Here is a 17,435-nt window from a genome sequence, read left to right on the forward strand (position 1 = left end):
AGAGTCTGAATCAAACCCCTCTTCCCTGCATCTCTCTCCCCTGCCTGCCTGTCAGTGCATGCTGCAGTAATATGAGTTCAGGGGGTCTTGATCAATCCTCCTCCTCATGTGGCCCCCAAACCAAAAATCCAAAAGATGTGCTCAGTGCAATCCTTGTGCCCAAGACAGAGGAGCACAGCAGCTAGCTACTTCAGCACGAGAGAGTCGGTCAGTGAGTGCTGAAGAACACCTACCTCAGAAACAGGCAGGTGATGTTACAGAAACAGAACTGCCACACTGTTCTGCAGCAGAGCTAGGCATGTGGTGGTGTGGAAAGCCCCACTGACTGCAAAGGAACGGGAACCTCCTTTCTCTTTTCTTCCTGTTTGAAATGCAGAGAAAAGAAGCCGTGGCGCCCGTGACCTCGCTCTCGCGACGGCCTGCAGTCGCAGGCCTGGCAATCTGCCGTCCAAGGGCCACGGTCCTGCTGCCTTCGGCAGGCTCCAGAGTGGGTTTATTCAGCACAGGGTTCAGCCTGAGGCCCTGGCCACTTACAGTAGGCCTTTCTCCTATGGAAGAGTAAGGAAGGAGCTAAGACCCTGCCATAAGGACAGACCTGGTTTTAGAAAGGCCTCCACTTGACATAAATCTGAGAGCAGAGCCCCCCCCCCCCCCCCCAGTCTTGGACAGAGTGGGGGGAGAGCTGGAATGTGGAATGAGATGCAAGTGCACTCAAGTTCCAAAAAAAGGCCTGAGGGAGGAAGGAGGTGGGAACTTACCACCGCTGAGCAGCTTCATCACCAGCCACAGCTCATCTTTCACTACGAAGGAGGTGTAGTAGGACACAATGTTGGGGTGGTGGCACTGGCTCATGGCCTGGATCTCCTTCTGCAAGAGCAAGATCATAAGGCTGTGAGGATGACTGCTTGGGCAATGTTGTTATCATTGAAACAGTCATGCGGATTAAGCATGTGAGAGAGAGAGAGGGGGGGAGAGGGAGAGAGAGAGAGAGAGAGAGAGAGAGAACTAGAGAAAGGGATTAACTATCTGTAACCAGTTTTATCATAATAATAAGTTCATTTGTTCAGATCTCTAGCCATTGTTAATTTGATGTTCGTTCCTTTTTTCTCTATCTTTCCTATTCCTTCCTTTTCATGTATTGTATGTATATATACACACTCAGTGACCACTTTAGTAGGTACACCTGTACACCTGCTCATTGATGCAAATATGTAATCAGCCAATCATCTGGCAGCAACTCAATGCATAAAATCACAAAGACATAGTCAAGAGGTTCAGGTGCTGTTCAGACCAAACATCAGAATTGGTGGGAAATCTTTAAGATTTAAGTGACTTTGACCATGGGATGACAGTTGGGGCCAGACAGGGTGGTTTGAGTATCTCAGAAACTGCTGATCTCCTGGGATTTTCACGCACAAACGTCTCTAGAGTGTATAGAGAATGGTGCAAAAAACAAAAAACATCCAACGAGTGGCAGCTCTGTGGGCAAAAATGCCTTGTTAATGATAGAGATCAGAGGAGAATGGCCAGACTGGTCCAAGCTGACAGGAAGGCGACAGTAACCCAAATAACCACATGTTACAACAGTACTATGCAGAAAAGCATTTCTGAACATACAACACATTGGACATTGAGGTGGATGGGCTACAGCAGCAGAAGACCCCTCTGGGTACCAGTCCTGTCAGCTAAGAACAGGAAACTGAGGCTACAGTGGGCACAGGTTCACCAAAGCTGGACGGTAGACGACTGGAAAAACATCACCTGGTCTGACGAATCTCGATTTCTGCTGTGACATGCAGATGGTAGGGTCAGAATTTGGCGTAAACAACATGAATCCATGGATCCATCCTGCCTTGTGTCAACGGTTCAGGATGGAGGTGGTGGTGTAATGGTGTGGGCACACATTAGGCACCTTAATATCAATTGAGCATCGTTTAAATGCCACAGCCTACCTGAATATTGTTGCTGACCATGTGCGTCCCTTTATGACCACGGTCTACTCATCTTCTCATGGCTACTTCCAGCAGGATAACGCGCCATGTCACAAAGCACATGTCATAAACAGCCTGTTTGTCAAATGATTGCCTTAGTGTATATTTCCGGCTTCACTATATGACTTGGTTCATTCCCTGTCTCCATTTCAAATGCGAAATGATTTAATGCTGACAGTCACACTCAGATTAGAAGATAATGCCAGCAGCCCAAAGGGAAATGTCCATAATAATAAGGCTGCACTGCCACATATCATGCGCTGCAAGCCTATACTGAGCAGGGTGGCATCACACAACCATTACATGAACATTCAGCAAAAACTTGGGGCGATATCTCGAGGACTTCCCATGTTTAGAAAAAATGCATGCACAACCAGCACCCCCCTCCCGCTCTGGAGCTGAGCCTTATGGAGCTGTGGAGAGCCAAATGTGAGTCTGGCCTGCATGGACTGAGACAATGCGAGCGATGAAGGCACCCTGGCAGCCTGGCTCAATCTGTCAAACACGAGCGCAACCCCTCGCTCCCCCCAGCTTCAACAAAGGGAGCCTTCTCTAATTTTCCCTTTCCTACTCAAGCCCTGTCAAGAGAGCTACGGTTTAATTTCACAGGGTCGGATCCATATTTAATGGAAGCATACTGACTGCCTGTCTTAATAGGAACAGGCTCTTGGCTCTGAAGTTGTTCAGCAACTACCATCACCAGCAAACTGCAATGACAAAGACTAGTTTTTCATCATCAATGTTAACAGGAAGAGGAATGGTTAGGGTTAGGGTTCAACAAGAAGAAAAGGAAGATGAGACTTCACACAGAAAACTTTCTAGTAGAGCTCGACCAGTACAGGATTTTTAAGACCGATACCGATTTCGATATTTGAGAATTTAAAAATCCGATAATGATATATCGGCCAATATTCTTTTTTTTTTTTCCAGAAACGTATACATAACATAAACAAAAATTTTTCCCTAACATTTGTTATGTGTAGTTATTTAACAGTCTTCACCAAGATAACATGACATAATGCAGTTTAAAAATAAACTTGTTTTACTGTCATAAACAGTACTTTGAACAAAAGTACAACAAAATATGTTAAGGTTTTAATGAATGAGTGAAATGTATAAAAATACAAAAAGGTTAAAAAATATATATATATATATATATATCATGCCATTTTAAACTATGCAGTAAACTGATGCAGTGACCTAGAGTAAACGCTGCTGTTGAATGCATCTGACACTCCATGACTGTCTGCAACGAGGACTTGCGAGTTTGGGATTTCATACTACATGTTTGAAAGACAAGCTAGACAACTTTGTTTGGTTACCAAGCCATGTTAGATACTTGTTCAGCTCACGTTTATTTACGTGTCCCCTCTGGTTTACCCCTTTCGCACGTAACTTATTTTTTTATGCTATGAAGCGCATGGTTCATTATGTTTTCATTAGCGTTATTAAGCTTCTCATAGTTTTCAGTTAGCATTTGCAATGTTTTTTAACGTTAAAATCGCTGTTGCCTCAAAGCTAAAATCACACTGGTGTGACCATACGCGCAAAAGGGTTAATCATTTCCAATACACCCACTGTAACTACAGACATGCGATATATATCACAGATATATTTACCATTGCCTCATTTAGGCAGAATAAGTTAAACTCTATAGTTTAACCTCTCATTAACGTTAGTGGTCTTCCACTGATAAATATGGTATTAGCTAGCTTTGTGGGGAACCTAATTTAGCAATGGACAGCGTATAAGCTGCTGTAAGCGATGTTGCCAGAGAATTTTTAGAAGTGACGCGGGAGAAATGACAGGACCATTGTTTGTTTACTTGCTAGAACTGCCACACTGTTTCATAAATAAACCTACAATCAAGTTTGTCAACAGCTTAGCCTACACCACTCAACTACCGTAACATTAAACGTAATTTTGATGTTTGACTGACGGTACCAGCTTTCATGTTACTGCAGCAAAACCAGGCATGGCTGACATGAACGTTGTCAGGCTTATTTAGGCTAAGAGGAGAAGTGATGGGGGATATTTATTATTATTTAAGTAATGTATTTCACGTGACAATTATCAATTTACCATGAACACAGATGACCTCCGTCGTGGGCTACTCTGATCGAACCCACTTGGGTCAGCTGATTGTTGTGATTTGTGGCGTTCCAAACACGTGTGTTGCCAACAGTGGAGTTGCAGTGTGCCCTCTGGTGGACAAACTACGCAATGACAACACTCATAACATGGTTGAAGGATCCACCTTCTGTCTCTCCGTTTCTTTTTTAATTGTCATTTATGAGCCGTTATAAACACAGATACCGATTTGTCTGCAATAAGCTCATATCGGCCGATAATATCGGCATGCCAATATATCATTCGGGCTCTACTTTCTAGACCAATTAATAGAAGTCTTAGGGCTTACAGACTGCACGTCTAGACTTGAGCTTCTAGAGGTTGGTGCAACATAATGCAGTGGTAAAGCCAACTAAGAAATCAAAATGAGGCATACTGTATTATGAAGTACATGCAAATAATATCATTTCATAGCTTTCATATCAATATCAAGCTTCAAGGGAAATGGGCTGACGGATGGAGCTGAAAAGCACTGTGGGAGACAGAACCCATACAGGAAGTGATGCAGAAAATGTTTTGTTTCAAAAGAGAGGCCAGCTGCCAGAGAAAGAGTCTGCTACTGGGATTTGGAGACTAGTGAAGGAGGAGCTCGCTCTCCATTTCCCCCAGCACTGCTCCACGGAAAGATGCCCTCTCCTGGTGTACTGATGGCCTGCGGATGTGTTCTGTCTCGGGCTTGGCACTGCCAGTAAATCCCACAAGAGCAAATCCATGCTGCCATGCAGAAATACCAGAGCTCAGCAACACATCTCTTCACACTGCCCACCTAGTTCATTTTAAAAGCCAACTAACTAGGCTCTGACCATTTCAAACCATATTACCCCACCATCCAGACAGGGACAGAGTAGCACCATGTGGGTGAAAACACCTCAAGTGCCCCCTTTGCACAACTATACAACAAAAAAGTGAGGCCATGTATGAAAAGTACTGCAGCAGTGAAGACCACAGATTTACATACATCTGTATTAAATGCCAAGCTACCAGACTTTGCATACTTCCTACAGGTAGACTTAAGGCATATATGAAATAATACTATGGCAACACCATAGATTTACATAAGTCTATAGTATATAAAAATGTCAAACCACGACAAACAGAATAAGCTTACTAACAATCACCAGACATATATCTAACTTCTAGGTAGACTTGGTAATAATAATTATAATAGTCTTTATTTATATAGCACCTTGCATACAAGAAATGCAGCTCAAAGTGCTTTACAATAAAGAAATAAAGAATAATAAAGAAGTTACATGCACCGAGTGTTTCACATCGAACAAACATAGAAACAGGAATAGAATGCCATAATTAATGTGAAGTAAGATGAAAAATACAAATAACAAAAAGATAAAAAAGTGAAATTAGAATTACAGAATTAGAATTATAAGAATACATAGCTGCATAATAAAATTAAATAAAAATAAAGTTAAAAGATAGAATACATAGAATGCATAAAGTCAATTAAAATACAGCATTTTAAAAGAAGTACAGTATTGCATAAAAAGAATTTCAGGCCTGTATCAGGGAAGTCATTGTTAGTTAAAGGCTAATGTGAAGAGATACGTTTTTAAGCTTCCTTTTAAAAATATTTAGCGATCTGGCTTCCCTGATATCTATAGGTAGTGTGTTCCATAGCTTTGGGGCATAACTGACAAAGGCTGCATCCCCAATTTTCTTTTGGCTGTTGCTGAAAACCTTCAATAAACCAGCAGCAGATGATTGCAGCGTTCTTGATGGCAAATATCTGACAAGGGAGTTAGCAGTGTAGCTTGGTCCTAGCCCATTAAGGGCTTTGTATATAAGAAGAAGGACCTTGAAATCAATCCTAAATAGGTAGGCCAAGTATTAGGTGAGTTTTGAGAAATTGCACAGAGATTGGTAAAGTGCCAAGCTACCAGGCATAAATGACATACATGATACTACAGTGTATGCAAACTACATGTATATATATATATATATATATATATATATATATATATATATATATATATATATATATATATATATATATATATATATATATTTTTTTTTTTTTTTGTGAACAATTCTTTTATTTGAATCATTGCAATGAAAACCATGTATACATTATTTTGTGTTTATTTTTCATACAAACTGGGATGTAATGTCAGCCCTATGTTGGAGACAAGGCACAGAGTCGTATCATCAGAAAGGATAAGTTCTGCTGTTTATTTTGATATGCGGTACGTTGTGAAGTGATAGGGACTTCGTGACTTATTCAACCGAGAAGCAGGACTGTGAAAATGGGTGAAGAAATTAGTAAAGATATTACTTTGCAGAAGTTTGATCTGTCTTCATAACGTGATTACTTCGGTATGTACAAATATGTGACTTACATCATTACAAAGCTCCGGTTCCGCTCTTTCTTGTGATGTGTTCCATACCTATGCAATGACGAGTTCATGAGTAATTGAACAAGAGTAATGGGTGTGGAGATGGACGCAGAGCTGTATGCAGATTGTAACTATGATTGAATTTGATGTAAATTCAAAATTATTTTTCTCACCAACACTTCGTCACATAGACAAGCAACTAGCATCGTTAGCAATGAATACTTCCTGAGCAATTCAACTGAGAAGAAGGGATGTGAATTTGGACGCAGGCTGTGTCTGTCGGACTTTAAGGGTTAAAAGAAATGTTTAGTGACAATTGCAAGTGACAAATAATTTTTTTAAGATTTTTCCGGAGACCCCCCAAACTTTTGCTGTTGAGGCTTTCAGGGGGTTCTCAAGTGTCAATCAAGGGATCTCGGACCCCCCGAGACCCCCCGTATTTTGCACCTTGGATATGACTATCTTTTATACCCAACATACTGATGGTTTCAAACAATCTTCTGCATTAAAAACAACCTGATATAGTCACAAGAACATGCATTAACTTCAACCATTAATGTCACATCTCATTATCAGACATGAAACACTGTTCTGTATGTCAAAATTCCAAAACCAAACAGACAAATAATTGTTTGCCAAACACACTCAGTGAGAGTAATGCTTTCTATCTTTGATCTCTACCATCAATGTAGGCTAACACTTGGCTTGTCTAAGTTGAGTGGGCCAAGGCCAGTGTATTAAAATCAGCAATAAGCCTGTGGGTAAATCTGCATTCTCTTCACTTTCATAACAAACCAGGCACTGTGAAGAAGGCTGTCCAAGAGCAAATGGTGTCACTGCCAAGACTGTTCCGGGTCCAAATCGAAAACAGATGCCAAGCCATTTCAATAATAATAACACCCAAAGACAAGAAAACAATACGCTAATTGAACACCTGCAATGACTCACCACTGAGCCTTAATCCCACGTTAGAATGACACAATGCCTGTAAACTATGACACAAGCCTGTTAGCCAATTCCTCTGAAAAGAGCAAAGCTCCTCTGAGGAGCCCTGTTGCTTTGAAGGCCATTCAGAAAGTAACGCATGCAGCACCAGTTTCCAAACACAAAGGAGAGGGCCCTCTCAGGCAGTTCAGCCTCTTTCATAACCAATAATTTGCTGTGAAAGGTCCGAGACAAAGAGAGGTTGAGACAGATGACATACTGACACAGCAAAGGTGAAGTGGTGAATTTCACTGGTAAGTATAATCCTGCACTACCCCTCCATTCATGATAATATCTAATTATTCCCCTCCCCAGCCTACCCCATAAACTGAGGTGATGTCAAATATGCTGCATCATTTCAAACCCTCCCTCTGGCTTCGGTTTGCTGTAACGCAGGTTTCCAGGCACCGACAACTAGGCTTGTAATCGTAAGGAGTGCAGCTCGCTTTCTGGATCCCCTCTGTGCCCTAAACACTACCCACCTATAGTTTGCCCAAAGGGTACAGTATTATGCCCACCTCAACCAATTTGACAACTGACATACACAAGCTGCGCAATCCCAAAGTTTGGATTCCACATCCTGCACCTTCCATATATAGGAGGACCAGTATATCACTTACACCCTGAAAAATGCCAGGCAGAATCACAAACCAGGTTTCAAGAATGATACAGTGCTTTGGTATCCTTCAGAAGCTGTTAAGAGGAAAAACCACCTGAAATTTCACTATACAGGTATTCAGTTACTTTGCCAATCTGAATTTTGCATATAATCAGGTAAATTATTAGAAGCAGGAGCTAGCCCATCCAGTTCTTCACAACAATGGCACGGGCAGACACAAAGAAATTAACTGTTTTATTAAGCAGTACTGTGGCATACTATTAAGCGTACTGGATTTCTGAGCAGAAATGTGAAAGCGCACCCCCTGGACAGAGAGCTGCCACTGTACTCTTGAGCCAGGTGACAGCATAAACAACAGCTTCTGTAAATGCATTATATGCAGAATAAACTGATGCACTATCAGCATGCACCACTGTTTCATTTTTATATTTGCCTGCAATAAAAAGGCTGAAATTAGTTGCTTAATTCTGAGCTTTAAATGGACATGAAAGTGAATATTTGTGTGTAACATCTTGTTGTTAATATTCCCACTCAGCAGTTGTTCTGGGATTTACAATGGAATTATTCCAATGACACAGACTTCTGGGAATAAATTTGCCTTGACTATTGTTCTTTGTGTAGGTAATCTGCGTATGAAAAATTTCCATCCTGAAGGGCAAAGCAAAAACCTCAATAAGGCAATAAACCTGTTACTTCTGTTTTACTCTGTGTGCTCATATCTGTATTTGTATATGATTTTGGCTGTGGGACAAACACAACAGGAAATGAACTCGCATAAAGGAATTTCTGACTCATAAGAAATCATAAACTCAATAATAATGGTATGCAAAGCATGTTTCTGTAAATGCACATGAGAAGATCATGTTACCACAACTCTGTGTCTATTTTTAGCACTTTTAAAACCTTGTGAAATGAGGAGTTCTAGTTCTTGGCGCTCACCTGACTCCCTGGAGATGTATTATGCTAATTGCATGCTAATTTCCTTTGCACCACTTGTATCAGCATGAGGGATTCCTTGAGGCTAAAAGAAGAGGTTGGTTTGTGGGAAGGGTTCACCTGCACCCTGTTTTTACTGCCCTGATTTTTACAAAAGAAGACAAGTCCAGTCCTACCCAATAAACCCCCCACCACATTGAAATGCACAGCAAACACAGTATACCATATTACTAAGCCTGATCACATTCAAACGCACAGCAACCTTACCATATACCACATTACTAAGCCTGATCACAATCAAATGCAGAGCAACCTTATCATACACCACATTACTAAGCCTGATTACATTCAGATGCAGAGTAGCCACATAGTATAATACATCTCTAAAGCTATAAAGCAGTGTTGTGCTGTTCTCCAGCCCTCATTTCATTCCACAGTCTATTGTGGGTCAGAGGAGGACATCCACTGGGATGGAATCGACAACTCACTGCCAATGCAGCAGGTCCATCATACAGCACTAAACACATGATGGTCACAAACACAGGGGTAACATAAAACTCCTAACACAACATGCAGCAACCTGAATGGCAATGAGAGCCATCCTGTTCCTGTTCAACCAAAACACAAAGCCAGAGTGCAACAACTCCAACACAAATCAGAATCCCAACTACCTGTCAGCTATCAACACCGCTAACAACCAGCAGTCTCACAAGCCTCACGCATTCTCAACTGTACAACTCCAACATAAAGCAAGTGGGAATTTTACAGAGTAGGTTCACTAACTAAAATGGGAGAGGTATGAAAACAGCATATTCCAAATGTATGACTGAATTTCTATCATAAGCTCACAAAAGCAACAAAGCTAAACAAACAAAATATAATAGGCTGAGTGTTCTTCAGAATACTCTCAAACAAGCAGGAAGTACATTGATAACAAGGAAGCAACTGAGTGTGATTCAAATTTCCCTTATCAATAAGTAAAGGTCTTCAAATCCCTAATTTCAGGATTCAGTTTCTATCAAACCTGTTAATGCCACAGGTGACTTTGGTGGCACATGCCTAACTTACAATAAAAGTAGCTCTGATGCAAAAAAGAAAACTCATCATAAAACACCAAATTCAATTTCAGCATTCTCCAGCCATTCTTCACAGCTGGAATAACATTGCTCTTATATCACAGTCCTCTGACATCATTCCCCTGAAAGGTACAGCTTCATACATAATTTATATCCAGTCAGTGAGCACTGCTGTAAGAAAGGGCAGGTTACCGACGTAATAGCCTAATTCCATGAAATTGCAGACACAAACACTCCAAGAGCTCTTCCTGGAAACAGAGCTAAGATATGAATGTAGTATTTCGAAATCTGGCCAAGCCAAACACTGACATGCTACACACGGTTTATTTGATTGTGTATGGAGGTAGATTTTTGCTCTCTCTCAGTCTCTCTCTCAGGTCTGCCTGCTTCCAAGCCAGGGTTTCTCAAATACAGCCAGCAGTGTCTTTCTGCTTTAAGCTCAATCCTTCAGTGCAGGAGTGCCAACCACCTCCACAAAACTGCTCCTTGTGTGGAATTCACTCAGTTACAGTACTTTAAGCAGTCACTGACTCTTTCCAAAAAATCATTAAGTTCCAGTTCCAGTTACAACTTCCAGTTATATTTTAAATAACACATTTAAAGGAATATTACTGATCACTGAGCAGGGATGGGAGAAAGTGGATACTTGGTCACTTTTAGGTCCATGGGGGGGATGTGTGGGTGTGTGTTTGAGTGTATGTGTGTGCATGCAAGTGTGTATGTAGCCTATGTGTGTGTTTTGAGTATGCACGGTCATCTTGTGAAAATTCACATTCAGTTTCACAACACAACAAGCCATGTTACCACAACAAAACACCACAAACCATGTCACCATCAATTCCGACATGGACTGCATTCCAGCACCTTCCCTAAAGACCAGCTTGTCTGTGTAACACATACAGCATGTCCCAGTGAGATACAGTTAACGTCAGGTAAAACCTCCACAGGGGAAGCACTAAGCAGTCAGCCAGCTTCCAACAACAGAAACCACTCAGCGAGTAAATGATGTCAGAACTCTACATTTTTATTACCCGTATTTGTTTAGCTTTTACTGCAATAATTTGCACAACCCAGTTGCACAGGTCTTTTGAGGACACCATAAAATAATTTTCCAGGTACAACTGTACAGGTTGTCCCTGCAGTCAGAGCACCACATCTATGGCCCTGGTGTATGCGTGCCAAATACTGTATGTGGGGTGCTAACTGGCTGGAGATGCCAGTTATGTCTACCACAGAGAGCAGTGGAATCAACACAGTGAATTTCAGGGAAAGATGCTCATCCATTTAAGATACAATTCCAATCTGAACTAGGTGTTCTCAATTCTCATTCGATTGTTCTGGTGTGATGAGTGTTCTGGCAGGCCCACTGCACTTGCATGTGTGCTGCAGTGGTTTGCCAGTTTCTCTGTCAGGATGTGTTTCACAGGCACTGGCACCTCAGGGCTGGGAACGTGAGGGATCACACAGCTGGGCAACTGTGAGGAGGACGATCTTAGTTTAACATCTCCCATGCAAAACGGCACCACCTACAGCACAGCGTCCCCATCAGAGAACCAGCCATAATCGCTCAGCTTCCTTTGCCAACAGAGCTCAGCCAGACATACACAATCGCCCACTGCCTGCTGCCCATGTGCATCTTAATGAAGTCACTTGCTTCAACAGGATGACTCTGACAGCAAATCAAAGCCCACACCTACGAGAGCACCCCCCCCCCCCCCCCCCCCTCAAACCCTACTGAGCTGTTAGATGTTATTTATTGCCGGAGGAGACAGTGCCAGGACCCATCACCTTCCCACATGCTGCAGCAGAGCGTCTGGAGTGTAGAAGCAGACCCACAGTGTCTGAGCCTCTGCGCATCTTAGCAGACTACACACACAGGCCTGGAGATTTACACCCAGAGCTGCTTGACAGATGATGGTAATTTAGCGATGAGGAGTGATTCACAGAAATTATTACTGAATCACAGGAAGGTCAAAGATGTTCCCCACTTGGCATGAGAGCACTGCATTAAAGAGAGAAAATGAGGCGTGTGCGTGTGTACCTCTGCAACAGTGTGCTGAGGGGCATCGTGAAGAAAAGCAGACAAAAGACAAAGGAGGCCCACAGTGAACTTTAAGGTCAGATGCTGGAATGAACTCAGTTTTTTCATTCATACATATGTTCCACAATGCTTAATTTACACATCATGTTGGCTCCTCCACTCAAACAGCTGTTTGATTTGTTTAACATGAGTTTTGGTTTGGTCTGGTGAAAGAAGTGTTTTGTTTGGTTTTGTGAAGGCAGTGCTTCATTTGGCTTGGTGTGGCTTGGCCGTGTGAGTCGTTCTGTCACCCTGCTCGCATCACTGCCTTTGGTGACCATGGCAGCAAGAGGCTGACATGCAGGCCACCCCTTAAGTAATGAGCTTAGATGGCCTTCACCAAACATGGTGAGAAACCTCAGGACCAAGGCCTCCATCCATCACTGATCCAGCAAGGAAATGCAAGCAGCAGGAGAAAGAACACACGCTCAACAGAGCAGATGCTTCGCTCATATTTAGGGCCAAAACCAAAAACTGTAACTGAATAAAGGAATTGGACTCTGTGTAAAGAAAACATTGTACCATACAGGAATGCAGCCAGAAGACAGGCAATAGGCGAGTTGCTTTTATGTGATGAAAAGAAAAATAGTTTTTGTTTTCTTTCTATGCAAAGCTTAGGGAAAGAAAGGCTTCCAGTGAATGGGATCAATGGTTACATGACCAAGCCATATAACCATAAACACACAATAAAAACATCTCATATAGTCTCACATTCCATGTGTAATGAGACAGCACAGGAGACCCAGGAGACACAGGATCACCCCAAAGACAGAGGCATGGGCAAATGTGCATTATTGTAGGGCAACACAAGAATCTAGCTGGGGCTCAGAGACCAAGCACTGCCAGGCACAGCAGAACCTGACGATGGAAACATATTAGAACATAAGAACATATTATGACGAGAACAGGCCATTTGGCCCAACTAAGTTCGCCATTTCAATTCAAGAGAATCCAAAACTGTATCAGGTCTGGACTTGAACACAGCAAGGGTTTCTGCCTCAACTATATGACCTGGCAACCTATTCCATGTATCGATAACTCTTTGTGTAAAATAGTACTTCCTTATATCAGTGCAGAACTTACTCTTCACTAGTTTCCATTTATGTCCCCTTGCTCTACAGACTGAACTCACCCTAAAAAACTATTACAGTTAACCTTATTGAGTCCTTTTATAAAGTTAAAAACCTCTATTAGATCACCCCTAAGTCTCCTCTCGTGAAGTCTAAATAGGTTAACTGACTTGAGTCTTTCCTTGTAACTTTTATATTTCATGCCAGGAACTAATTTAGTTGCCCTTCTTTGAACTTTCTCAAGAGCCTCAATATCTTTCTTATAGTGCGGTGCCCCGAACTGCACACAATATTCCAAGTGAGGTCTGACTAAAGCATTGTATAATTTCAATATAATCTCTTTAGATTTATACTCAATACTTTTGGCTACATATCCCAACATCCTGTTGGCCTTTTTTACTGCTACAGCACACTGCCTAGATCCTGTTAAGCTTGGGTCAACTATTACTCCCAAGTCTTTTTCAAATTGAGCACATTCTAGTTTTTTTCCCCCCATGAAGTAGTCTTGTCTAAGGTTCTTATTTACCACATGCAAGACCTTACATTTACCTAAATTGAATGTCATCTGCCAGGTATCTGCCCACTTTTGGATGCTGTTTAGGTCCTTCCTGTATTACATTAGTTGATTCTATACTGCTGGCAATACCCCCTAGTTTTGTATCATCTGCAAATTTTACTATTTTACTATTAACCTCTGCATCCAGATCATTTATGTATATTAGGCCAACAGCCAGCAGCCCAACAACTCAGTGAATCCCTTAAATCTTTCCAGACAGGGTAGGCTTAACCAGCCAGCGTGCTGCAGCATCACAGATCAGCAGTATTGGATCTGCTTCATCACTGGCAGGAGTCAGCTCATCCCAATACCGTACTGTTGACGCCTCAGCTCACTGTGACAGTACTTGTGATGGAACCAACCCCCCAATCCAGACATCCAAAGCAGAAGACAGAATGTGTGTGAAACCAGATGTACAGAAGACATCAGTACTGATGACATATCCTACACAATTGATTACACAACCTCTTCCACATATATACAAAGAGAAATTACATCAATAAAATCATGTACCAGGCTCCCAAGTGGCTCAATCGGTAAAAGCACTCGTTCTGAGTGTAGACTGAGCGCTATGGCCCAGGTTCGAACCCAACCGTGTGACTAGCTGACAGTGACCGGGAGCTCACAGGAGGAACACATTGGCTTCGCTCCGCCGGGGATAGAGGTGGGTATGTCGGCAGGGGCTTAGGTCCCATTAGCAATAGCGACCCCTGCTGGTCAATCGGGTGCCCGTGGTCCACGTGCCAAAGCTACATATGAAATGTCTTCCTCCGACTCATCTCTGTGCTAGCTTAGCTTGTGGACTGCAGTGCGAAAAGAAGCAGCGGCTGACATCACGTGTCTCGGAGGAGGGCATGCTTGTCCACGCTCTCCCAGACTGACAGTGGGGGTTGTGCGATCGGACCGAACATCAATGATGACAAATTGGACATTCCAAATTGGGGAGAAAATGGGGGGAAAAAAATCATGTATCTCATGCCAACTTCATATTCCATTACATTACATGCATTTAGCAGACACTCTTATCCAGAGTGACGTCCAGCACAATAGATTCAAGTTGAATGAGCAACAGTGTGAGACCAGGCTAGTGTGAGTATAACACTATTCAAGCCCTACCACAAGTTAAATTGTGCAATCTGATGAGGCAATGGAAGCCAAGTATACTATCATACATCAGCCACTACAACACAGAATCCAAACAACATCATAATACTACATATAAAGCAAACAGCAAGTATTGGAGCAGGTGTTAGGGGGCGGGTCTTCAGTCTGCATCGGCAGATGACCAGCGATTCCGCTGTCCTGATCCCGTGGGGAATATTAACAATGCACCTGTACACAGTTGGTTCTATACGTGTGTATCTGATTTCTGTATTTGTTTTTCCTATCTGAAGTAATGGCACTGAATGTGTCAAGTGTTTATTTTTAGGCACCTGCTCATTTAAATAACTCCTCATGATAACACCAATGGCTACATGTTTTGCAGCGATATGGAGATCTGACAAATGCCTGGCGGGTCAAAACAGTGTTTTCACTTTCATTTCTCAAGATGCGGCAGCGAGATAATATCGTGTGGGTATGTATGTTACTGTATTTCCTACTATGTGGATCAGCTTTACTACTTCTGCATATAGACTGAATAAAGGGCCCACAGTAGAACTGTAATCAATGGAAAAGCAGCCAATGGATACTTGCCACAATTAGGAAAAAACCCATCTGCTTTCTGGTTTGACTTTGTAATAAATGTGGAGCAGTTTTACAGAGAGTAACTACCTGGAGAGAGCTGTGGGGAAACCACAAGGCAAACCACAGGCACACACACAGACATCTCCATTACACGAGAGCAAACATGATGCACTGTACTGGCAGCTTCTTCTCAGAGAGACTGAAGCCTCCATTACAGGCCACGGTTTTCGTAGTAGAAAGGCTGGGCACTCATCCACATTATTGACTGATGTGTGACATGCGGTCTATGTTCCAAATCCATTACCCATATTAATCTGTCATTGCTTTCCTCAGAAATGGTATACTGCTGTGGCCCCAGACTCTGCTGGAAGGATAACTGCCAATTGCACACTAATCCTTGTCATATGCATCCTGAATCAATGCTTCTATTAAGTTGTCCTAGGACTAAAAGGTACAGCCAGAGCACTGGCCCAATTAGCAAAACAAGCAGTAGAAGGCAATAACTTGAAATTGTGTTTGAGGGGACCTTCATGAAAAGGCAAAAAGTGTAACCAGATATGCTCATTTGCCCTGACACATATGCTAAGGAGAATTTAAGAACATTTAAATTGCAGCCCCGTCAAATTAACAATGATAAAACTCCAATTCCAAAAAAGATGGGACAGTATGGAAAATGCTAATAAAAAACAAAAATGAGTGATTTGTAAATTCTGTTCACCTTGTACTATATTGAAAACACTACAAAAACACATTATTTGATGTTTTACCTTCTGAATGTAATTGTTTTTTGAAAATATACACTCATTTCAAATCTGATGACCAAAAAAGTTCAGACAGTCGAGTGTTTACCACTGTGTAACATTACCATTTCTTTTAATAACACTTACTAAGCATTTAGGTACTGAAGACACCAGTTGGTTAAGTTTACCAAGTGGGATTTTCCCCCATTCTTCCATTATGTAGGTCTTCAGCTGTGCAATTGTACGGGGGTCTTCAATGCCGTACTTTGCACTTAATAATGTGCCACACATTCTCAATCGGAGACAGGTCAGGACTGCAGGCAGGCCAGTCTAGCATCCGCACTCTCTGCTTACGCAGCCATGTGCTTGTAATCCAGGCAGAATGTGGTTTGGCGTTGTCCTGCTGGAAAATGCAGGGATGTCCCTAGAGAAGACAGCATCTGGATGGCAGCATATGTTGCTCCAAAATTTGTATATATCTTTCTGTATTAATGGTGCCCTCACAGATGTGCAAGTTACCCATGCCATGGGCACTGACACACCCCCATACCATGACAGAGACTGAGTTTTGGACCTGAAGCTGATAACAGCTTGGATGGTCCTTTTCCTCTTTAGCCCGGAGAACACGATAGCTGTTTTGTCCAAAAACTATTTGAAATGTTGATTCACCAGACCACAAAACACAAGCCCAGAAAATTCGGAGGCGCTTCTGGACAGTGTTGATGTATGGCTTCTGCTTTGCATAGCAAGCCTTAACTTGCATCTGTAGATGCAGTGGCGAATGGTGTTGACTGACAAAGGTTTACCGAAGTACTCCCGAGCCCATGTCATGATATCAATTACAGACGTATGACGATTTTTAAGACAGTGACATCTGAGGCATCGGAGATCACGCACATTCATAAGTGTTTTTCGGGCCTTGCCCTTCATGCACCGATATTTGACTGGATTCATTGAATCTTTAATAATATTGTGCACTCTAGAGGGTGAAATGCCAAAAATCCTATCCATTTGTCTTTGGGGAACATTGTTCTCTAAGTGGTGACGCATCTGTTGGCAAATTTGCTCTTGAAGGACTAGGCCTTTCTTGGAGGCTCCTTATATACTATAACACGATTGCATCACCTGTTTAACATCACCTGTTTCATATCACCTTGTTATTTCAACTTGTCACATCGTTATTAGTCCTAAATTGCCCCTGTCCCAACTTTTTTGG

At 42.2% G+C, this 17,435-nt stretch overlaps 1 protein-coding gene across 1 annotated transcript in view; it reads right to left on the bottom strand.

Annotated features, from left to right (window-relative positions):
• The window catches only part of LOC118771141 (serine/threonine-protein kinase OSR1-like), a 135,955-nt gene that overhangs the window by 80,383 nt on the left and 38,137 nt on the right, over nucleotides 1–17,435 (bottom strand). Inside the window, exon 3 of the mRNA XM_036519032.1 lies at nucleotides 759–867. Coding sequence (XP_036374925.1) covers nucleotides 759–867 — 109 coding nt within the window. The remainder of the gene's footprint in view (nucleotides 1–758; nucleotides 868–17,435) is intronic.

The sequence above is a fragment of the Megalops cyprinoides genome, chromosome 24, assembly GCF_013368585.1.
Source record: "Megalops cyprinoides isolate fMegCyp1 chromosome 24, fMegCyp1.pri, whole genome shotgun sequence".
In the NCBI taxonomy this organism is placed as follows: Eukaryota; Metazoa; Chordata; class Actinopteri; order Elopiformes; family Megalopidae; genus Megalops; species Megalops cyprinoides.